Source organism: Stenella coeruleoalba (assembly GCF_951394435.1).
Source record: "Stenella coeruleoalba genome assembly, chromosome: 3".
Classification (NCBI taxonomy): Eukaryota; Metazoa; Chordata; class Mammalia; order Artiodactyla; family Delphinidae; genus Stenella; species Stenella coeruleoalba.
This window is the reverse complement of record NC_137148.1, coordinates 145858506-145883845: the sequence shown is the minus strand read 5'-3', so window position 1 is coordinate 145883845 and position 25340 is coordinate 145858506. Positions and strand designations below refer to the sequence as shown.

Genomic DNA, 25340 nt, shown 5'->3' with positions numbered 1-25340 from the left:
TATAAATATTAATGGAAGAAAAGAAATGGAACTGACTTTTACCGAGTACCAATTATGGGCTAGGAATTCTGCTGGGTGCCATTCATGCTGTTATACCAAGGGGGCCAATTAGTGCCAGCTTTCCACCTACCCGTGTCCTACCAGACTCTTAGGACCCTGGGAAAAAAATCTAAATTAAGGTAGTCATTTGGCTGGCAGAATCTTAGGAGATTTTATTAACTAAAATGGTCCATCTTTTCACAGGAATCACACAGCATCAAAAGGAGACTCTCTTTCCCCCAAATTTCCAATGTCTTATCGGTTCCATCTTCCTCTTGATACACAGTTGCCATCCACATCAATGTGAAGGGACCCGTATTGAGAGAGACAACAGCAATTTTTTGTCCTTTCCCCTAGAAATTTCTAGCTGTCATTTAATATGAAAGATCTTAAACCAGATTTCCTGTCTTCCAGTGCTGAACATTAACCTTAAATCTATATATCAGAGACAGGAAAGCACAGATCCTTCCTCTTTCACACCTTTCACATCTCGGGACTGCAACAGTAGTTCTCAAGCTTGGCTGCACATTGAAATCACCTGGGGAGCCTTAAAAAATTCTGATTCTGGTCTCACTTGGAGAGATTCTGATTTAATTAGTCAGGGGTGCTGTGTGGGCTCTGGAAGTCTCCAAAACTTGAAATTCTAAAGTGAAGCCAGGGCTATGAATCGCTGGTCCACACGTATATTTGTTCAACAGAGATGTTCCCACTAGAATTTACTCAATCAACCTGGAATAAAAAGAACAAAGGAAAGCCATTATTGCAGATGGATGACTATTTAGAACCATCCTGATTCAATATACAGAGGAGGGAGTAATTTAAATGAGTCCTTCCTAATTCATTTTATTTTAATATTAGGTCTTCATAGTATTAATATTATGTAGATAATTTATGGAATGAAATTTTAAAGTATAGGACAAATCACAATACTATTTTGGTAAATATCAGAAGAAAAAGGGAGATAAGAACACAGATGGTCCACACTGGATTTTGTTCAGGTGTTTGATGATGAAACACTGTTCCTGGATACCATGAGGTTTTAAAATGGGTAAATTTCTTAGGAATTTGGGTGTTTTCTGACTTTGACCGTGGAAAGAAAGAGTTAGGGAAATAGCTCTCAGCAGTAGGAAGATATATCTTTAGTTAACCAATGAAGTCCTTATTTCGCTGGCCCTTTATCCACTCAACCATCTGTCATTTGTTTTATTACTGAAAAAGAGATTCCTTTTTCATCAAGAGACTTCAAAGAGGTCTCTTTGAAATTTGGAAATTTCTCTAATATAATCTCTGCTGCCTCTTTCTTGACAACCAAGAAATCCATGCCACATGGGACTGCAGCTGTTTGGGGAACTAAATGTTCACTGAATTGTCAACTGGTAGGTTCCCAGATCCCTAGAGGCTTGTCTACTGCTCTCACGGGCAACAGGAGTATTGACTTTTGCTGCTCCCATAATAACAAGAATTTATCCTTTTAGGATGGCACTTTCCTGGTTAGAGACAGCTCTAGAAAAACAATAACCAATCCATACGTCCTCATGGTGTTGTACAAAGAGAAAGTTTACAACATCCAGATCCGTTATCAGGAGGAAAGCCAAGTTTACTTGTTGGGAACTGGACTCCGAGGGAAAGAGGTAAGGACTTCTAGTTGTAAAATTTCCCCCAGTTCTCTATTTATGCCTCTCTGCATACCTACCTACATGGAACCTTGCTGTAGCATTCTTTTGGGGTCCATACTGCCTGGCAACTTTAGAGTTAAGTCACATTGGTGAAGCCCTTCATTTACTGGAAGGAAATAAAATGGTAACAGTATCTACCTCTGCTACTTATATCTTCTATTCCAAATAGTCTAAAATCACATGTGTAACTTAAAAAATATATGTATGTTGGCATTTAAATTTTTAAAAATCCAGTTAGATGGCCAAAGGCAAGTCCCTTCTGTGACACAGAGGTGAATTAAGTCACCCCTGTGACTTAATAATTTTAACATAAGATTACAGTGTATTTATAGGGCTGTGTCTTAAATGGACATCTGGAAAAATGACTTGGGTCACTGCTTACGAAAAATGGAAGTAAGGCCAATGAAGGTGGCCAGATTGCCAAAGACATTTTCCTCTATTTTTCCAAGGTTTATGCTAGTCACTTTTGGGGTAGTTATCACAACTGGTGTGAAGGAAACCTTTCCCGGCTGCTTTTTGCAAAGGAAACTATAGCTAAACTGAATGTCCCAAACATGTTCTTTAAGTTCAAATTTCCAGGAGGAGGATCAGCTGAATCAAACATTTCCAGAATGAGAAACAACATACCCATAACTTCCACTTCACTCCAAATATTTTTAAGTTATGGTAATGTAAACCAGTAGAAAAAAAAAAACCCACATGATTTTGGTCACATGTTTGAATCACTGGTTCAGCATGGGTAGAGCTGCATAGGTCCTATAAAAGCACAGATGTCTGCCCTCCAGGACTTCTATTGGTCTAGTGTGGAAACACACAAATACAAACCACTCATTGCAGTTGCCCTGGAGGGAGGCACCTAGCAGAGTAGTCTTGGAGGAAGTGCATAACTCTGTCTGGGGTACCAAGTGACCTCTGACCCATATCTAGATGGATGGATGGGGGTTTCCCAGTCTGACCATCAGGGATAGGGTGATCCAGGTAATGAATGCAAAGACTTGCTACAGAGCAAGTGAGTGTGAAGGTGGCAGTGGGGACACGGCAGAGATCACGAAGGAACTATCATGCATCTTCAGACACCGGCAATGCTGTCTGACTTCCTGATTCCTTATACCTCCTAACGTTGTTCGTGATTTAGAGTAAAGTAGGGATACATAAACCAAAACCAAACCACAGATAGAATGATCCTAAGGTAAGGCTATCATAATTAGACTCTCCCTGTCTCCCTGTCTCCCTCTCTCTATCTCTATAATATGTATAATTTCCTATATGAGGTTAAAAATATATATACCTAAATACATATTTGTCTTTTATCCAAGGTTTGCTAGATATTGGTGAGGAATTATTTTTTTCAATGTTCTATAGCAGAAATCATTAAAATATTTGCCAAATTTTACATGTTTTTTTCCCATAATCCTCATACTTCAAGAGGTAGGATATTATGCAGATAAAAAAAACTGAGAGTGAAATTCACACTACCTATTCCAAAGTTGATTTATCTCCCTATTTTGAATCTTTCAGGACTTTCTGTCTGTGTCAGATATTATCGACTACTTCAGGAAAATGCCACTTCTGCTCATTGATGGGAAGAACCGAGGTTCCAGATACCAGTGCACATTAACGTATTCTGCAGGTTATCCCTAGCAAGTTAGCCAAGCAAATGAACCTTCCTCCTGCCTCTGTCCCAGCCTGGGAAGATCAATCAATCTTGGTGAACCGTCAAACACTCAGGGATAATTTGAACCCCTCAACACGAACACAAAGGTTTCGTCCTTTCCCTTAAGAAAGTGTTTGAAATGAAGACTGTCAAAGATCCCATAATTTATTCTTCTTCAATATTTGCAAAGTGCATGAGTAATAATGTTCACACTTGAAGTCTAGTAGTGCACTGTAATAATTCATTTTAAAAAGATGTGTATTTGAACACCCATTTCCACGTACAGTGGTTTACATACCTACAGAAACAATTTGGGGTAAGTTTCGGTAATAGTTTTTGGTAACACGTAAAACTGATTTTTTAAATAGCCAATCCTTTGCCATTCAAAGCAATCATCAGTTTTATATGTATAATTTGAAAATTACTAAAATTTAATTTCTCAAGAGCAATAATTTAAGAGGCTTCAAAAGTGTTTCATACTTATTTGGTGTTTTTGCTGGGGGGATTTTTGTATACTTTTTTAATGAAAAAGATAAATGCGGTTGGGATAACTTCCTGGAATTAAAATTAATTTACCTTTTGCTTCACTTTTCGGTTCCTAAAACAACTTTGTTGACTTTATTTCATTCACACTATTATTTTTCTCTTTTAAAGCAAATTTAAGCGACAAATACCAAAAGAAAACATTTTAAATTTAGAGATGAGGCTTTGGTGTCATATACACCCGGATTTAATTTCATCACAACCGACACCCACACCCTACCTCCTCCACCCCTACCCAACTCCAAAAGCATCATCAAGTGATGTAGATTTTTACCAAAGTCTTCCTGGGAAGATGAAAAAGCAATGTATATATACACGGAAAAATTTGATCAGACTTTCCAATTATATACTTTTTTTCTATTTTTATCCCCCTGACAACTGTCATAAAGCCCTCTCTTCACCCTTCCCCAAAAGGCTTTATAAATTCTTCAAAACAATTCACTTCTTTCCTTCAACCTACATATCTCATTTAACAAAAAGTAGTAGGCATTTCACAAAATGAAAACTTCGCATTTAGTTAAGTTTTCCCCTTTGAGGCCTTCGTTGTTATTCCAAAACTTTTTAAAAAAATAATTAATTTATTTACTTATTTTTGGCTGTGTTGGGTCTAAGTTGCTGCGCGCGGGCTTCCTCTAGTTGCGGTGAGTGGGGGCTTCTCTTTGTTGCGGTGTGCGGGCTTCTCATTGCAGTGGCTTCGCTTGTTGTGAAGCATGGGCTCTAGGCATGCGGGCTTCAGTAGTTGTGTCACACAGGCTTCAGTAGTTGTGGCACGCGGGCTCAGTAGTTGTGGCCTGCAGGCTCTAGAGCACAGGCTCAGTAGTTATGGTGCACTGGCTTAGTTGCTCCGCGGCATGTGGGATCTTCCCGGACCAGGGCTTGAACCCGTGTCCTCTGCGTTGGCAGGTGGATTCTTAACCACTGCACCACCAGGGAAGTCCCCAAAACTTTTATTAACAAAAATATTTGGCTTCTCTGTTTAACCTAGGAGTTTTCTGAGTCACAAAGAATATCTTGCATCTTCACTTTCATGAGCTAATAGAAAGACCACTGGCACGATTTGCTAAGATAATGAGCATGTGGAGACTTTTAATCAATGATGATAAAAAGGATGCTTCACAAAACTTCATCCTTAGAAACTGGAAATTCTCAAATTAGGGTCCAGAACTCAGGAATTCTAGAGCTGAAAATCTTGCATTCATTTACCTGTTTATTCAATAGGATATTCAACAAGCGTTTATGTCATGCCTATTCTGTGCACTGAGCTAGGTGCTGGGTAACGAGGATAGAAAACGCTACAAGTTCTGCTGACCTTGTGTCTTGCTTCATGGTATTCTATACTTTATGTTCAAAATTATCTAAAATGAAGGACGTGGTAGAATTCAAAGCAACTATATAGTAGTGAATTATGTTTACAAGGTAAACGCTTATTATTTTAAGTTTTCGTTGGTGGAAAGGGACAGAAATTAGGAAGTTTTAGAATAAAGGTATCCTAAAACTAAAGCCTATTCCACTTCAGTGACTGAAATGAGTGGTATCTGATGTTTTTATGACTAGCATTCTTTCTCCCCTTCTTCAGGCCATGGCAACTCTGTTCTTTTGGTGGGGTCTCTCCTTTGCTACAGACCCTGGCATATGATACGAGCCTCACCAAACGCAGTTGCTCAGGACCCATCTTAATCAAAGCTGGGCCAATCAGGATCTTTCTCTGGAATGTTAAACACTGAGACAGAGAAGATCTCTTTCCTCTGGGATCCCCAAAAGATACTGCTGTACACCTGGAGTTGTCTACCATACCTCTACCCCCTTCTACCTGGCATATGGAGGAAATCAGCTTTTAATAGGAGAGGATGAGGCCAAGTACAGAAACAGAACCAGGATAGAGACATCTGATGAATTAGTGGAGGCCCTGAAATCTATCCCAACCATGGACTTCCAAGTCACATGACCCAATAAATGCTTCAGCTAGCTTGAGTTGCTTTTGGCACTTGCTACCAGGAGAGATCTGATTAATATAAAGTCATACCATACATTTAGAATTTAGTAACTCTCTTTCAACCTAAGCCAAATTCAGGCATAGCGTAAAGGATAAGCAGTGCCTCGTGGCCAATTTCCTATGTCATACTCTTGCCATTAATGAAATAAATTAGCCATTCCTTGAAACATTAAAACAAGAAAATAACAGTCTTCAAGAGCATGAAATGATTCTTTACAACTCAACATATTTTTATTTTGTTTTTTATTATATTAAATATATTAGTAAACTCAATTCTCCTAGGTATGTGTTAATTCAACAATAAAAAGTTATAAATTCACAACAAATAAATAAAATATCAGATTAAAAAACTGTTAGAAGCAAGAGATACATCTGACATTTTAGACTCTTCAAAGAGGGGGTTGTTTCTTTGTTTCCTTTAAATCATCCGTCTTCACAGGATGACTAAAACATAGGGTAAGGTCACAAAGCAGTAACTGGGAGAGCTCTGTGTAAAACAAAATAATAGAAGACATTATATTGTAGCACATATGTCATAGGCAACTATTATTACTTTAAGGAGCTTTTTCCTAATTCTTAATTTAGCTTTCTTTTAAGTGATTATTGCTCAAACCGCAATTTAGATGTGCCCAATTTTGACTTAGAGTCAAATTTATATACTACAAAATAAGCATGATATAGAAACTTACTAGAAGGGCTCTTTAGCTCAAATTGTCAGTTATCTTAACTAAACTGCAATTTGATTTATGCAAATTTATGTATTTTTAAAATTACTATTTTTATCTTTTATACATGCACATAGTATAAAGAATCAAATAAGGCATGTTGCAAAAGATAGCAGCTCCTATTCTCCCAGAGGCAACCACTTTTAACTTTTTTGGAGCCCATTTTGTTTTTGTTGCTTTTGTGGTTCTCTTCTGTGTTTTTTTGTTTGTTTGTTTTGGGAGGGGCGGTATTTAACCTCCATATCTCTAAATGGCATGCATATTTCTTTTTCAATTTTAGGTATTATCTATTTGCTTCTGATCACAGAAGATTAAGATATAGCTCTTTTCACTTAAACCCATTCCCCCACTGTACTTGAGGGACAATTTTTCTTAGCGCAATATTTAATGTTTAAATTTTTCTTGATTATATAATCTTTACAGCTGAGTCTTACATGTTTCCCTTCCTGCAAGCTACCACTTAACCACAGTTAATAATTGTTTCCTTTTTTCATTGCTTTTTTTTTTCATTGCTTAATTATCAAATTTCTGCAGCTGGGTAAATCTCCTCTCAGTATAGTCAAGTGCCTTGACTATTCTATTGTTGAAAGCCTCTCCTCTCCTAGAGCTGTCTGATCAGCTCTAGTCTGGACTGACAGCTCTCTAGGACTGCTGTACAGCTCACATCTTGGGAACTCCCTTCACCATTATCCTAGGGTCTCCTTTCACCCCTCCCTTATGTGGAATATCTTTTTTCCAGAATCTCAGGTCTCTCGTTTTTTGGTCTACTCCTTTGTTTGGTGGAATGCAACCTAGGTAACTTCCTGAGGTGGGGAAATTTATGTCTGAAAATTTCTCTCTCTACACCAGTGCTTAATTGACTGGCTACAGAAATCTAGGTTGGACATCATGTTTCTTCAGATTTCCAAAGGCACTGCTGCATTTTCTTTTAGCTTCCAGTGTTTCTATGGAGAAATTTCATACAATTCTAATTCTTAATCATTGTTTCTCTTTAGAAGATTTAAGAATCTTTTTTTCTTCCAGTGTTCTGAAATTTTGTACTATTGTTTTTTTAGTATGGGTCTATTCTCAATCTACTGTGATGGGCTCTTTCACTGTAAAAAATCATATCCTTCAGCTCTGGAAATTTTTCTCGGATTATTTCTTTAATGACTCCTCCCCATCCATTGTCTATGTTCTTTCTTTCTAGAACTCCTATTTATTGGATGTTGGACTTCCTTGTCTGTGTTTTTGCTCTACACTCGAATTTTCTTCATTTTATCTTTAAACCCTTCTCCAGAGTTTATTTCTATGCCACACTTTTAACTTTGTTCTCTAAATATTTTTTATAGTATCCTGTTCCTTTTTCATGAACATAGCATCTTCTCCTACTTCTCTGTGGATATTAATGATAGTTTCCTGGAGTTTAATCTGTTTCTTCCCCATTGATTGAATCTATTTACTGGTTTTGTCTCTGCTTTTCCTTCCATTAGATGCTTTCCTCAAATATCTGTTTTCCATACTTGTCTGCTCGTATTTAAGACTATGGTACTAAAAAGACAATTGGAAGTTCTTTGCCCATGGTGGTCTATATTGTGGGGTGAACTGGTTGGGTGTTTTGTTGGAGGAACCTCTGCTATCAGTATCTTTAGGTCTTTTCTCTTAGGCTGGTCTGATTCCTGAAAGAAAAATCTGCTTGAGGGTATAAATCTGGCTGCCAATGTCTTGTAGCCAAGTGGGTTTCCCCACTGTGGGTCTTGTAACTCAATATGTAAACTTTGTCTTAAGACCCTTGTTTTTAGTACTACTCTTTCCCTCAACTTGTAGGACTTTAAATTTAAATCTCAGGTCTACCAGTGACTAGTTGTGTAACTCTGGGAAAGTTAGTTAAACTCTCTATATCTGTTTCTGTATCTGTAAATGCCAATGGTATTATTTCCTACCTCATAAGGTTGCTATGACGATTGAGTCCATTTATGTAGAGCTCTTGGAAGAGTATCTGGATTATGGTACATGCTATAAGTGTTAGCTATTGATATTATTACTTTTGGGAGAAAGTGGGGATAACAGTGTTCGTTTAATCTTCCCTGTTTACCAGAAGTCTACCTTCCTAGTCTAGCTCTACAAGTCTTGTATCTTCACGGCCTGCCCTACCCCACTTTTCAGAAACACATTGATCATATTTATTTTATTTTACTTCACGAAAGAATAATTCCCAAACCAGAACAGTTAGATAATAAAGTTTGAGAAGAATCTAAAGCTTCTGTAATTGTTTTACATGAGTGCAAGCATCCGGAACCAATTATTCATTTAATCAATGTTTTTCAAGAGCCTATTATATAAAGGCACTGTGTTAAGTGCTAGGAATACCCTTAAGGAGCTTACAGATGAGCAGGGATAAGAAAAGTAAGTAGACATTCAATTACGATACAGTGTGATAGGTAATATGAAAAGGTAGAAGAGATGATATACTGGCTTAAAAAAAAGTTTTCCACTGTAAGCAACCTTGACTAATAAGTAGTTAACCTGGTGCGGTGGAGGTAGGGGTGCAACAGTAGGCATCGCAGGAGGAGGTGTTAAGGCACAGGCACAAAAAAGAGCAAACGTGTAGATATGCAGATAGTTCAATGTGACTGGAACACAGAACGTGCAGGGAATAAAGAATGAGGTAACAGACTGGAGAGGTAGGCAGGGCCTGATCTCAAGGTCTTACAGTCCCTTCTAGGAGGTCTGGACTTTATCCTGAGGACAATGGTGAGCCAACGAGCATTTTCAGCAGATTTACATTTTAGAAACCTAATCCTTGCCGTAGTGTTTAGATTGGTTTTGAGAGATGATGAATTAAGCAGAGCTAACCCGATTCCTTTATATCAGACTCCTCACAGCCTCTCTTAATATGTACTGTGAATTTGTGAGAGAATTATATAGCATAAAGCCCTTCCCAAACTTATCTGATCATCAGTTGATGGACTCCGTTTTTATTGCACAGCATCTACTAACATCTTCCGAGACAGCAGTGTTCCCAGATCAAAGTCTGGGAAATGCTTGGGAGAACACATAGGAAAAGCATAACAGGCACTCACTATTCGGTGCCTAAGTAACAGCCACTCCCCTCTTCTTCCTGGGGGCACAACTTGATTGCACTCGAGGTGATTCTTTCCCCAGCACCAGCAGTAAGTCCTGACTGGTCCAAATTGGTCTGTTCCCCTTGGTGGTGGCTGCTGTAGGATACACATGTGGCACAAATCTGGCCAATGAAAGGAAAGGGGAAATGCGCCGGAGGGATCTGGAGAAAGGCTTATATAAGAGACACAGGCAGGGCTTCCCTGGTGGCGCAGTGGTTGAGAGTCCACCTGCCGATGCAGGGGACACGGGTTCGTGCCCCGGTCCGGGAGGATTCCACATGCCGCGGAGCGGCTGGGCCCGTGAGCTATGGCCGCTGGGCCTGCGCGTCCAGAGCCTGTGCTCCACAACGGGAGAGGCCACAACAGGGAGAGGCCCGCGTACCGCAAAAAAAAAAAAAAAAAAGAGACACAGGCAGAGACAGTGTCTGTATACGGTCATGTCTGCAGGTAATGACCATGAGAAGTGACAAAGAGAGTGAACATAACAGAGCAGAAATATGGAAAGAACCTAGTACCTGATGAAGTCTTTAAAACTCTGAGTTAGCTTTAGGGCTGCCCAACCTTGGAATCTTATTATCTTCCATATTGTATAAGCCATGTTAAATTGGTATTTTGTTACTTGTAGGAAGGTCTCATAACTGACACAGAGACTGTCTTCAAATACCAAAGGTTTTCATAAGAATAACCACTACATATTCAGTGGTTTTCATGGTTAGAAATAGGACCAATGGATGAAAGAAATAGGGAAAAAGATTTCAGCTAGTCCATGAAGAGGAATTGTCTAAGATGGAATAGATTGACTGGTGATATAGAGAGTTTCCCAACATAGGAAATGTTTGGTCAAGAATAGGTGAAATATTCAATCACGGAAATTTTACATGCCTGGGATAAAATTACAGAATATGTCTCTAAGGTGAGTGACTAAACATCATAACCTATAAGATCTAATCCTACTAGAACCATTAATTCACACAATCAAGCAAACTTACAAGTTTTGACTTGGAGGGAACTTTAGGGGCTTAGTAATGATTAAGGGATTCAGGGATGAAAATGCAAGTCTGCTAACGTCCAGGTCAATGCTCAAACATAATGCATCTTCAGAGATCTAGTTCATATTACAGTGTAAGCATTTCTTAAGAAATAGAAAAATCCTAATTAGTTGGCAAAATTCAGTTTTGCCCCAGCAGAAGCACAAGTTGACTCTACTATTTATTTTGTAACAATGACATGCAAACATTTAAATTCATGTTTAATTTAATCCATACTTACCTTTCATTTTCTTCAACTCCAAAGAAATTGTGTTAATATTTTTAATTATGGCTTCCACATTTAGCTTATGGTTGGTAACATTATTGTCAGACATCTGATTTTAAAAGAGAAACAAAAACAATGTATAAATCAGGAGTATTTGTGTATACTTTAAAAATACTTAAATTTTCAGCATTTCTGAAAGGAAAAATCTGTTATTTCAGAACTAAAATATTTGTGAAATTATAGTCTCTTTAGAGAGACTATAATGGCTAGAATTCTAACATACGAAGGAATCAACTTGATATTTTTCCAACTGAAAACACCTGTAACTGGAATTCTTAGGATGAGGTGTCTTCTTTAATCAAACCATATCCACAAGATGGGGTCCTTACAATGGAAATGCAGATGTCGCCGTTTCAGAAAGCCTCAGCACTTATAAACTACCTTACAATTTAGCAATCTCATATAAGATCTTCTCTAATTTTTATGTAAGTCAGCACCTTTTTCTAGCTTATGCTTGAATGACAGGGTCTGTACATGGTTTCTTTAAGTACATAGTAAAGCTTAAAATAAGATTTGATTATAATTCCTTGACTACAAAGATGGCAACATGGCCACTTCTATTTTAGCTTTGGGATTTAGGGCAACACACATTTTAATTTAGCTGAAATGTGTAAATCAACGTGTTACTATGTTATATATAAAGTACATATATTTAGCCAATTGTGTCAGATATAAATATAGAGAGATGTTTCTAGGTGATTCACTAGAAACTAACCTTAGCCATTCAAATATCTCGAAATAACTTGAATAAACCACAATTCGTGCACACAGCTCCAGAAGGTGGGCAGTTACGCGTGAGGCTGCTTGTCCAAAAACTGAAAACAAACTAACCTTGAAATCAATTCCTTGCCTCTGCCTTTTCCTGAGTCTGGGGTATTTATCCTATTTCACTCACTTCAGAGCCACTGTAAAGGAAATACATTTTTTTCATCTCCAGACAATGAAAAACTACACTTCGCGTCCACCTACAAGCCCCTAGGCACTGAAAATGGAATGGCAGCTATCTTACTTGGGTACGGCAAAGCCAAAGACCCAGGTTTGAGGAGAAAGGAAAGACGATAAAAAAAATAAAGGAGGTAGGGTGGGGATTAAAGAACCTTAAAGATATGAAGGTAAAAATAAAATACAAGTAAAAACCAAGAGGTAAGTAGAAACTAAATGGATGGAGAAATGCCCAAGAAAGTTGACCCTCTCCACTCTGGGGTCAGGTTATTCAGGGCCCTCAGGTGCCCGTAGGTGGGGTGGGGTCAGAGGCCAGAGTGGCAAGGGGACCCTAGTGGACCAGAGAGAGGCCAGAGCTGGTCAAGCCTTCCCCAGGGAGTTCGGTCAGGATATCACTCAGAGAAAGGAGAGGCTGGTCAAACAGTGCTTCCCCAGGAGGTGGGAAGTGGAGTCCAGGCTCGGGGGGCTAAGGGAATAGGGGGTCGGAGGCCACGATACCACACTGAAGGCAGGAACGCAGCTTAGGCACTAACCTGGGGCCAGAGGCCAGGAGGCCAGGCCCTCCCCCTGAGGAGCGATTATTATCCCTTAAGTTTGCCTTCTAAAGGCCAAGTCCTCCTCCTCGGCGTGACACGCGTAAAGAGCCTCACGCCTTAGGGGGCCACCGGCTGGGGCCTGAAGATGGAGCCAGAGGCAACCTCGAAGTTTCCGCAGTCCTCGGGCTCCCAAACCTGTTCAGGACAACGCGAAACGTGCTCAGCAGCCTTGACCACCAGCCCTCCCTGGAGCCGCCCTGACAACCGCTCCTTCTCGACCCAACAGATGACGATGCCTTTGAGGAAACCGGGCTCTTAGCCACGGGCTAGGAGGCCTGGCGACCCGCCCCGCTTGGCGGCTGAAGATGGAACCTGAGGCAGCCTGGACATGTCAACGGTCTTCACCTCCAGCCCACACACCAAAACTGGATTAAGATTATCTAAAATCTGGTAACCCTGGGCAGCCCACAACACTGACCCCGTCGGTACCCACCGCGTCAGCCGTCACCAAAGTTCTAGCTGCTAAGTGGGGAGATCCGGCAGTGGAAATGAGACCGGGCTTCCTGATTGGCCAGTTTCTCCGCCTGGTGCATCCTGGGAGTTGTAGTCCCCGGCTAGGCACCTGCAGAGAAGGTTCTGGATGCCAAGCAGGATGTGACTAGCACTACTGCATGGGCAGAGAGGGAGGGTTGAAAGGCATTTTGCCGCCTATGTGCCAGGCACCTGGCTAGGTGCTTTGCAGCCCTTGTTTGTGTTTAATTTTCACAGCATAGGATTGTGGTTAAGGTCAGACTCTGGACTGAAACTGCTTGGGCTTGAATTCTACTCCGTTGCTGGTTTAGCTGTAGATGTCCTCAGCTATCTTACGAGGGTAATAATAGCTGCTTTCTGTCTTCTTTTGAAGGTTAAGTGAGATAATGCATCACATTGGGCTTGGTAGATGATGTGCCCCATAAATGTTAGCTATTATCATTCCTATAAATCTGTACAGATGAGCTGAGAGGTGTACACTGGTCTCTTGCCAAGTAGAGAAGTTGGGATTCAAGCCATCTCTGCTGGATTCCAAGAGGAATCGCTGTCACGACACCCTCGGGAATTGCCTTAGACTTGATGCACTCCAGCATCAGGTTCTATACAAGTCTGCCTTCACTAAGTCTCCCTTATAACACTCATCAGCCTCTTCAAGCAGTCCCTTCCCAACAACCTTCAACACATAGTCTGTTTTTATTTTATATCCAATTATCTTCAGTTTAACACTAGAGTTTGTCTGATGCAGAGTTAGATAAATGAACAGCGGCACAGAAGGACTGAACCTCAGTCCTAAGGATAGCTAGCTATGTGATCTTGGAAAAGAGTAACTTCTTTTCTCTGAATCTCATTTTACTCATCCGTTTCCTTATGAGAGAGACGGGCCTGATCAGTGTTTTCTAAAGTTTGCTCATTATGGGGCCACTGTTATGATTGGTTGCCCTTGCTGTGTACCACCTACATTATTACCTTAATGCTTGAAATTTACTTCCCTTTAACATTTAAATCTACTTAAAATTTTTTATATCATCAATGTGAATGAAATAAAATTTAAGCAGAAGGGAATGGGAAAAATAAATACAATGAAAATAAAACATTTAAAATCATTTAGATATTTCTTGCTTCTCAATGGCTGCAATCCTGAAGCCTGAAATTCTTTGTTAAAATGGGTTATTAAGTATTAGAGAAATGTTAAAGATAGTCTAGTACAAACTGAGACTTTCTTCTTGATGTAGTCAGAAGAATTGAAAGAGTTGGATGGGGAATAACTCTAACAGTGTGACTAAACATTGTTTAATGCCTCTGTACCATATAAAACATCACTCATATTCTTAGTGAGATATATCCCACACGTTGGTGAACGTAGGATTAGCTGCTGTCCAATACACCATCCCTGTGTAAGATTTCTTTATGCTTGTGGAATCTAAAAAAAGAAAGCAAACAAATGTATAAAACAAAACAGAGACTCACAGAAACAGAGAACAAATTAGTGGTTACCGGGGGGAAAGGGGAGGAGGGGTGGTGTAAGATAGGGGTAGGGGATTAAGAGATACAAACTACTATGCATAAAGTAAATAAGCAACAAGAATACGGCACAGAGAAATATAGCCATTACTTTGTAATAACTTAAGTTATTAATTGGAGTACAATCTATAACAAATCTGAATCACTACGTTGTATACCTGAAACTAATATAATATTGTAAATCAACTATACTTCAATTTAAAAAAAAGACTTCTTCATACTCAACGGGCTTCAAAACTCACCTCAATCCTGGAAAGAGTCTTCCAGAATTAACCCTACCCAACTCTGCAATTTCCAACTAGTCTCTCTGCCAATGCTTCCTTCACTCACTATTTTAACTGTAGACACTTGCTAGCGTCAGAGTCTTGCATTTTCTTTTTTCTGATTTGTGTACTGAGCGTTTTTTAATCTATTTCTCCAAGTGCTGAGTAGGGGGGGACAAAAAGAGGCACAGAAGTCCAGGGAATCAACATTCTTTCAGCATTCACTATATTATACATTAAGTTAGAAGTGTTCATCTTCTGACAACTCTCTGAGGTAGCTGTTATCACCCTCGTTGTATGGAAAGTGAAGCTTGAGCTCAGAGAGCTTAGTGCCTGCTCAGGGGCCACAAGAACCAGATTCAGTTCCAAGCACAGACCCTGTCTGTGAGACTCCAGAACCTTCTGTGCTTTTCATTGTACCAAGTTGTCTGCCAGTCCAGGACACCATCTTTTGAAACATGATGGAAACAAGTACACCGTGGCTTTGAAATGATTTGAGCTTCACAGACTATTGAATTGGAACACACACACACTAATATACAAAGGAGCATATAAATATGTGACCAACATAGGGTGAGCAACATTTATTCTCTGAATTAAGGATATCAATAACAAAACAAAAATAACTGCCACTACTGTTTTATATGAGCAGAGATAATTTAACATCAAAAAGGAAGGAAGAAAGAAAGGAAGGAAGACAGAAAAAGAAGGAAGATCATAATAATTTTGGAATAGGACTACCTTAACAAAAATCTTACTGGATGTGTCTCTTTGCCTCTCCTTCACTGATGCAGACTAGTGAAAACTTCACCTCAGATCTGCATGATTCTGGATGTGTGTTTGGAAACTCCCCATAGATAACAGCACGAGAAAAGAAGGTGTTTAAGAGAAGTAGGGTGAAAAAGGTAGGTGGGCTAAGATAGCATTGAGGCTGAGAATTCTGAAAATCAAGTGACGATGGGGGCTGGGGCTGAGTAGGATGTGGTGTCTCTGGGGCCCCATTGTCCCCAAAACACTGAATCCATTCATCCGCAGGGTCCAGCAAGTGTTTGCAGGACCTGCTTCAGCTCAAATACCTGTGGACTAAGATTCTGTTCACAGGATTTTTGATTAAATCTAAAGACCTTCTACCCATCCATAGTTCTGATCACTTCTTATGAGTATGTTCAAACTACTGTACTTGGGAAAAAGTCATTAATGAGCCTTTAAAGAAAAAGAATTAACTTTGTGTTTCTTCTAAATTAATGTTATAAGAAGGAAAAAGAAATCTGAAGTCAGAAAAAGATAGATTGTAATAATGTATTTTCCTCCATAAAAATGTCTTAGAACAATGATGACTACTTATTGTAGTGCTTTCCCTCCTCAAGTTACTATAGATTCCGTCTTTTTTACCCTAAGAACATAAAACTTTAAAAGCATGATTTGCTAATTAAGGCTTGAGACTGTTATAGATGAGGCCCTAAAAAAATCTATCTTCCTACCAAATGTAAAATAGACAGCTAGTGGGAAGCAGCTGCATAGCACAGGGAGATCAGCTCGGTGCTTTGTGACCACCTAGAGGGGTGGGATAGGGAGGGTGGGAGGGAGACACAAGGGGGAAGAGATATGGGAACATATGTATATGTATAGCTGATTCACTTTGTCATAAAGCAGAAACTAACACACCATTGTAAAGCAATTATACTCCAATAAAGATGTTTAAAAAAAATCTATCTTCCTTAATAAGTTTGCAAATACAACACTTTACTGAAACCCAACACTGGTTGCTATTGTTGATTCTAATGTTAATCAAATAAAGGAGATTAAAAAGCTGGTAAATTCTCCCATAAAGAAAAACGCTGTTAGAGAACAACAAGGTGATTAAGCATTTTATGGAGCTGAGTGTGAGTGCCTCAGTTAGTTTTATTACAAATTCTTGACATAAAGTCTTCATTTCCAGGAAAACAAATTGAGTAAATTATCTCACATCTTCCCCTTGTTCTCAGAGTTCCCATTCCCATCCTCCCACAGCTCATCGTAAATTACAAGTGCTGGTCTCTGTGCCTAGGGCTGGCTTCCTGCTGGAGCATCAACTCCCTTCTGAATATTGCTTTGTGCAACTCCTGTGTACACAGATTTGGGAGGTAATGAGCATGTGCTTGGGTGATTCCCTGAGGAGCATGACCTGTGTCCTCGCTCATTAGAACAGCCAATGGATTGGGAGATTGGGATTGACATATATACACTAATATTATAAAATAGATAACTAATAAGAACCTGCGGTATAAAAAATAAATAAAATAAAATTCAAAAATTAAAAAAAAAAGAAAAGAAAAGAACAGCCAATGCTTTCGCCATAGCCAATCACATAAAGGAAGGAAGACAGTGCATGGCTTCTGGTCTGAAGTGGAAGTTGGATTAGCTGCCTTCTGTCTTCCATAGCAGCTGAGATTACATTTTGGACCGAGTCATTTTCTTTTTCTCTGAAACACTTCTGAACTTTAGAAAGAGGTTATTAACAGAAATCCACATGGATCACTGCATTAACTAAAATATTTCGATTTCTAATTAAGAAATTACTTTATGTAAAAATCCTGCCATTTGTGACAGCAGGAATGGACCTTGAGGATATTATGCTAAGTGAAATCAGCATAATTCACCTTTCAGACAGAGAAAGATGAATACCGTATGTTATCACTTATATGTGGAACCTAAAAACACTGAACTCACAGAAACAGAATGTAGAATGGTGGTTACCAGAGGCTGAGTGGTGGGGAAAATGGGAAAATTTGGTCAAGCGGTACACATTTTAAGTTATAAGATGAATAAGTTCCAAGGATGTAATGTACAGCATGGCACTCCAGTTAACAACACTGTATTGTATACTTGAAAGTTGCTAAGAGAGTAGAGCTTTACTGTTCTCCTCATCACAGCAACAACATGGTAATTGTGTGAACTGAAGGGTGGGTGAACTAACCTTATTGTGGTAAACATTTCACAATATATCCATGTATCAAATCATCACACTGTACACTTTAAACTTATGTTATATGTCAGTTACATCTCAATAAAGCTGGGCAAAAGATAAAGTTCTGTGCCAACATTTCCCTCTGAAATAGGAAGCTACCCAAATAGAGTTGCCAATAAAATATGGAACATCCAGTTAAATCTGAATTGCAAGTAAGTGACAGATAATTTTGTTACTATAAATATGTCCTTACCATAAATGTCCTGTTACTATAAATATTGTATGGCACATAATTATATTAAAAATTTGTTTATCTAAGAATCAAATTTAACTGGGAATTCTGTACTTTTATTTGCTAAATCTGGCAATCCTATGCCCCAAACTCTACAACCATGAAAAGAAAAGCAGTCTGAAGGCTTGTAGATTCAGTAGGTATGGAAGCCAAGAAAATATTGAGGTTTTCCAACTTGATGTCTAAAATAATAAAATGCAGACACTTACTGTGCCAGAATTTGTCTCCCTCCTTCCTTCAACATTCTTGTAACCCAAGAAAGAAGACGCGTCTTTGAGAAAGCAGATGGACAAAAGCCGACAGTATTCAACGTGGTGCTGTTTTTGACAGTTGCTTGCTATGCCTGTTTGCCTGAAAACTCTTTGCACTTGGCTTTTCAGAAAATGCCTTCATCCAGCAAGGCATATTCATGACACAAGTTGGATTTATTTTCAGAGATCCATCAATCAGGGAAAACCTTCTCTGTCCCTAAGTAAAATGTGTTTCTAATTCTATCATGTCAGCCCTCCATCTCCCAACAATACTTCCCATGTTTATTAAAGACATAGATCCTGATCAGGTGTTTCTCCCTCTGGGCGTTGCCCCCAATGCCCACACCTCACTCTCATCAGCCAGCCATGTAATGAAAAATGAGTGCCTTTATGAAAAAAAAAAAGTATTATGTTCATGAGGTCAATTACAATAGACTCTAAGTGTGCACTCACTTTTTTTAAATGAAAAAAATGTATATGTGCATGAAAACAAGTTTGGAAGAATAAACACCAAAATGTTAATGATTATCCCTGTGCAGTGAGATTTATGGGTGATTTCACTTTTTTGCATTTATTTATTTAGCCTAGCTGTAACTTTAGTCCCAACCCATCTTCTCTATGGTTTAAACTCTCCAGGGCATCTCTCACCATGTTAAAATATCAGTCACTTTGAGGCAGAGCTTCTCAGACTTTACAGTGTAGAAAAACTACTTAGGGAGCTAATGAAAATGCAGATTCCAAGGCTCTCCCCAATGACTCTGATTTAGTGAATCTAAGCTGGGGCTCCCTAAATCTGCATTTTAAATCCCTCCTCTTCCCTTCTAACCTAGGGGAACTATGGACCATATTTTGAGGAATATTGACTTATGGCTTCATTGAGTATTTTCTACATAAATTAAATGTGTGACCATAGTTGAAATTTATTTTGGCTACTGATGCCAGAATTCAGTCATTTTTGAAAATTTTATGTGTATATATGTATATAAAATATATATAAATGTATATAAAATAACACACACACACACACACACACACACACACACACACACACACACACACACACACACACATTGGGCTGGCCAAAAAGTTCGTTCGGGTTTTTCCGTAAGATCTTATATGTATACATGTATGTATGTAATTTTCAGGCATATATCAGGTCCACTTCATTTCTAATTAAGTGTTTGGGGCAGACGCTCCCCCCCTCCCCGGGAATAGCAGCAAACAGAGACTCACAAGGTCTGCTTGATTCTGGGAGGGGGGAGGAAGGAGATGGATATTCCAGCTTCAGGTGCTTCCTAATTCAGGTCTTTATTTCCTCTATTTCCTAGCCTTTTGGTTTGTCTGCTTCCAGTTTCACTTGCCAACATAATGTAAATTCCAGTGCTAAGGTCTGAGATTTTACATGATTTTCTTTAATATTTACATTTTAATACGTAACTTTCTGTGCTAAAAAAACTCCCCACTGCTAGCCCTGCTGCCATTCCTCTGGTCTTGGAAACCATCCCCCGCCCCCACCCCTCTACCCCGGCCTGTGCTGCTTGCTATAGCATCCCTACTGGCTTCCCACTGCTGCTTTTGCCCGCATGATCTGCTCGCTCTGCACACTACAGGTGGATGTGCTTTATAAAAGGTAAATTAGATCATGGCATCTCCTGCTCCAAATCCTCCAGCGGTTTCCTACAGTCCACTTTGGAAGAAGCACAGAGCTCCTGACCCTGGTCTATAAGGCCTTACGAGCTCCGGTTTCTGTTTGTCTCGCACATCTTTCAGTCCTAGAACATGCTGACAACTGTTTCGCAGTTGTTTCCTCCTGACCCTCCCAAACTGGTTTCTTTTTATGCTTTAGGGTTCAGAGAGGCCATCCTCTAATATCACCCCATCCTCTCTCTCAGGCCCTTATTTGTTTCCATATAACACTTGATTTAAATTGTACTTTTTAAATTTATGTTTCTCTTTACTTTTCAGTTTCGTTTGGGTTAGTCTCTTTCACTATGACTACATATATTTTATAAGGGCAAGAAACTCTCCCTGTGCTCACCCTTGTCTACTCATTGCCTATGATTGTCCTCTGTGCCTAGCACGATTCCTGGAACATAGTTAGTGCTCAATAAATCTTGGTCCAGTGACTGAATGAAGGGGTTGGCCTGCTACAGTAGCATCCTGTAGAGTCAGAGAAACCAGGGTGTGCGTCAGCGTCCGTCACTCTGTTGGGCCGTCAGCGAAGTTCTGACAGTGGAAGTCATACCTTCGTGGCTTCCAAAGCCCTCTGATGGAGGGACAGTTCCCATGGTGGCCAAGGAGAAAGTGGATGAACCACAGAATCCGAACACTGAATATTCTTAGTTATTTTCTGCTGTCTGATTCATCCTGGCGCACAGACCAAACATCCAAGAGAGCAATGAAAAGCACACTCATGGCTGTCCTAGAAGGCAACAGCACGCCTGAGAGCTTCAGAGCAGCCTCGTGTGGTGTGGGAAGGATTATGAAACTCTGATAAAAGAACCCTCTTGGCTGCGGACCATCATTTGAATAAAAATCAAATGACTTAGGATCTGTCCAAAATGAAGGATGTTTTAATACTTTGTGTGTAAAAACACTGATATTTTGCTTCTTTTTTATTAAACAGATTTTATTATTTTTCAGAATCTTGTCAGCATAATCATTTTATGGGTGGATGAAATATTCAGCCCTGCTGAGGCAGGAGTTCTTTCATAGCAATTACCTTGTGGCACTTTCGCTGTAATGAGGTTTTCACCGAAGGTTTTTCCCCGGGTCTGTGTAATAAATGAAATATGACCAGAATTTAAATTTGTCAATTACAAGCAAGCACAGTGCATAAACACACAACAGAGCCATGAATTCCAAATCGCAGGCTGTTGCTGGGGGGCAGATGCTCTGAAAATTAAAATGGAAATAAAACTACTGACTGGCAAAGTGAAAAGTGGCCCCCATAGAAAGCAAATCTCCCCTAACACTCATGCATGATTCTACCCAACAGGGCGAGCTCTTGATTACAAATTCTTTACCGTGAAACTGACAAATCAAGCAGCGAGTAGTGAATTTGTGTTCGAATAATTTACATTGGCCTCTGATCTCTTGCCCTATGTCTTCCTATGTTTCTTGAGGCTAGATCAAAAGGATTTTGGACACGGTGGGCCAGAGCCCACAGCAGTGTGCAGCCTGATGGTGGTGTTCTGTCTGAGTGGTTCAAGGAGAGACAGACTTGGGGACAGGGTCTGCTGTCTCCCAGCAGCTGCTATTTTCACTGACCTGACTTCAATAATTGCTCCTGTGGGGCCCTCTGCCGACCATCTCTTGTACAGGGAGAAATTCTAGGTGTCTGCAACTGTTGAGGACTCTTGACACATCGTTTATTTCATTAAATGAGCCACAAAACAAGAGCAACTTTTTTTGAACTGCGTGTATAAGAAGCCCTAGGCAAGGGAAAAGAAACACATTTTTGTAAACTTATAGGAGTACTGTGCATGCGTTCATGTGACAATTCTTTCTTGAGTATCTCTTGTGTGTCAGTCACCAAGTTTTAGGCATATAAGGGTGAGCCCAAACTGACAGGTCTCTTGCTGGTCTGCTGGTGGACATGGATAGCTCGTGGTCTGGAGGAAGAAACAGACTGGAATCCACAAACAGCTCGATTTAATTAGGGACATGCCATGTGTTGGGGGCAGCTTTCAGGAAGAGTGTCCCTGAGGTAGGGACATTCAGGCTGAGATGAGAAGGAGAGAAGGACATTCCAGGCTGAGGAAACAGCCTGTTCATGGGCCCTGCATCAGAAGACAGCTTAGTGCATGAGAGGGCTTGAAAGAATGTCCAGCAAGGCTAGAGAGCAGGGAGCAAGGAGATGCCTAGGGCAAGAAGAGATGGGAGAAGGGGCAGAGGCCAGACCATGGAGGTTGTGTGGAGGAATGCAGTCGCTCCTGAAACCCATGGGAAGCTACTAAGGGCTCTTAGACAGGTAAAGACTGGGAATGGTGGTGGTTGATAAGATCATATTTGTGGTTTGGAAAGATGGCCCTGGCTTCATGATGGAGAACAGATTGAAAGAGGGAAAGAATAGGCTCAGGAAGTCCAGTTAAGAGTCTAGTTGATAGTCCGTGTGAAAGTTGGCAATACCTTGTTTAAAATGGTGTGCAGAGAGATGGAAATGAAATCAGAGAGTGTTTAGGGGATAGAATTAACATGGACTTGGTGATGAGTGATACACGGTGCTGGAAGGTCAGGAGCATTAAGCGTGGCCTGCATTATCTCCTTATTGTTAGAGCCTTGCAAAATAGCATTGTCCCCATTGTACACCTGAGGACAAAAATGGGCTCAGAGCGGTTTAGTCTTGGGCTAGAGATCATTCAGCTGGGAAGTGGCAGGGCCATATGACTACTACTCCCCTGCAGTGTCTCTGAGATCCCATGGGGATATTTACCCAGGAATTCATCTCTCCCATGTACTCTCAATGTATCCCCTACTTCTTGAGAACACCCTAAAATGCTTACTGTATTTGTTTCCTTGTCTGTCTTTCCTGCTAGCTTGTTGAGGCCTGGGCCTTATTTGTCCCTGTATTGTCAGTAATTAGTCCAGTGCCTGGCTCAGAGTGGGGACCAGGAGGGTTTGTTGAGTGAATAAGAAACTTTCACCAGTCTCTCATGGAAGGGAGCCAGTTGGAGGTCACTGTGTGTTTTAAAACAACATTCTCACTGATCTAATTCTCTCTTGCATCAGGACCACAGTTTGGGGTTTTTTGCTGGGAGACTCGAAAAGGACTTTCAAGAAGGATCTAGAAGTTTCTAGTAGTCTAGTGTGGTTAAAAAAGCATAGGCTTTGGAATCGTGTGTCTTTGAATTTAAACCTTAGCTCCTCAGTTTATAAGCTGCACATCCTAGAGTTACTTATCCTTTCTGAGTATTCATGTCCTCATATGTAAAACGAGGATAATTTAAGTATTTACTTAATTGGGCTGTTATGAAGATTGCATCTGAACATCTTTACAAAGGGCTTGGCACATTAGTTTATAATTCCCTGTTTTTGTAGAAAACAAGGGGCAAGGTTTCATGGCTAGCCAAGAAGGCAGATGGGGCTGGGAATGTCTCTCCATTTGGCCTCGAAATTCCTGTCGCTTACACACTCCTCTTCCTGTGGTTTATTCTGGAATAAGGAAAGAGGAAGCTGGCTCTCTGGGAGTCCCTGACAAGCTGACAGATGTCCCCTAAGGCAGCTTTCAACAGAGAGCTCTTTTTTATTATTATTATTATTCTTTGTGATTTACAGTGTGTGCCTACAAGCCTCTGGGCATGATCATGGGGTAGGAATGGAATTAATAAATCGTATCTGGTTCCTGCTTAATTCACGGCTCTGACAAAATTAAAAATGGAGACAAGTAGGAGAACCTAAGCAAACAGTGTCCCATAGCCTGGATTCTGGGGCACAGGAGGCTGCGGGAAGAATGTTGCCTAGCCAGAACTGCAGCTGGAGCCAGACAGATATCCAGATGCAACAGAGGAGCCTGAGGACGTGCCAGAAAGCAACAAGTCTTTCCAATTGAAACCTTTTGATTTAAGGAACCCAGGACTCTGGGATCATATAGGCATGGGTTCAAATCCTGGCCATGTGGCTTTTTTCTGTTAGCTGAGCAAATGGCTAAAGTCACACAGCTGGTTATTTGCAGAACCAGATTAAGATGTAAATCTGAATCCAAACCTGTGGTTTTTATATACTGTGGGAGAGGAAAAATAGTTTTCTCTCTACCCTTCTAAGTTCTTGGCTACAACTCCCTGTAATAAAAGACAGATTTTATTACAAGAGAAAAACAAACAGAAGTTTATTAAAAAACAAAATTCAATGGAGTAAATTTTAAAGATCTTACTGGCTTTATGCAACAATTCATGAATCAGGCAGCACCCAAGCCAGCAGAGAGAAAGGCGCTCTGAGTAGCTGTACAAAATGAAAGACTTTTATAGGCAGAAGGGAGCAGGAACAAGAACTTTATACTAGGCAAAGAAGTGGGTTGGTTACTGCAAGGTTACTTTCCTTTAGGGGTTGGCAGGGGTCTATCGGGCAGATGACCTCACTAGTGCCGATCAGGTGATTCCTGATCGACTGGTTTCAGATTCCTTTTCTGGGAGAGCCGAAACTGTAATTTCACTAAGTCAAGCCTCAGCTTTATGGGCTCAGGGCTTAGCATAAGCAACTCCATTTTAAGCCTGTTGTCTTGCTTTTAACAACATGTGTTCCTTTTGTATACATGGGAGATACCCAGAGAAACTGAGTAACTCCCTGAGATGGTCCAAGCCTCCACCTTAAATACCATCTTCCACTAAAGACAAAAGAAAGATGGGGAGAGGAAGAGAGGCTGGTTATGAGAAGTTCCCAGGAAAGACACAGCAAACAGGGGTAAGGTTTGCTATACAGACTTAAGTCAGTGTCTTCTCCATTGACCAGAGTTTCTTCTGATTTAGAGTTATCCTCCTCTTCCTGGTACAGGGTCGGAGATGCCTACAAATAGATATGTCCTTTATAAATGTAAATGTCCCTTACACAAGGGTAACTTCTACTCTGTTTAAGAGCTTCTCTTGTGTCTGCAGTTTCTCAAAAATAATCAGCTCAAAATAATCCTTATGCCAAAAAGGCATATTTTGGGGTGGCATATTCTGCAACCCTTCACAATCATGTTATATTGTTTATGAACATAGTATAGCATATTATTGTTGCTTAAATATTTACTGCATAACTATGAGTTCCTTAAAATAAATGCCTGGTATACATAAGGAGCTCAATAAGTGCATGCTGAAAGTTTTGCTGTCTTAGATTTTTCTCCCCTGAAATTCCCTGCCCCCTCAATACCCCACTCTCACCTCACAAACAATTACATCAGTCCCTGGAAAAAGCATCTTAGAGAAAAACATCTCAAGATCTTCACAAATTGCCTAATTCACAATATAAAAATAAATATCTGCACAGTATGTCTTTCAAATCTCATTTCCCTCCAATCATGACATTCCTG

The 25340-nt window shown here is 40.1% G+C and overlaps 1 protein-coding gene and 1 long non-coding RNA gene across 2 annotated transcripts in view; one reads left to right on the top strand and one right to left on the bottom strand.

The window, feature by feature from the left end:
* The window catches only part of LCP2 (lymphocyte cytosolic protein 2), a 44957-nt gene extending 40892 nt beyond the window's left edge, over nucleotides 1–4065 (top strand). The window contains exons 19-20 of the mRNA XM_079918449.1: nucleotides 1515–1670; nucleotides 3234–4065. Coding sequence (XP_079774575.1) covers nucleotides 1515–1670; nucleotides 3234–3356 — 279 coding nt within the window. The 3' untranslated portion in view covers nucleotides 3357–4065. The remainder of the gene's footprint in view (nucleotides 1–1514; nucleotides 1671–3233) is intronic.
* LOC307184737 lies at nucleotides 275–11913 on the bottom strand. The gene is made up of 3 exons (XR_013827816.1): nucleotides 11880–11913; nucleotides 11004–11097; nucleotides 275–768 (listed from the first exon to the last, which is right to left on the bottom strand). It is a non-coding gene; the product is annotated as an uncharacterized lncRNA (long non-coding RNA).
* Between the last annotated feature and the right edge of the window lie 13427 nt (nucleotides 11914–25340).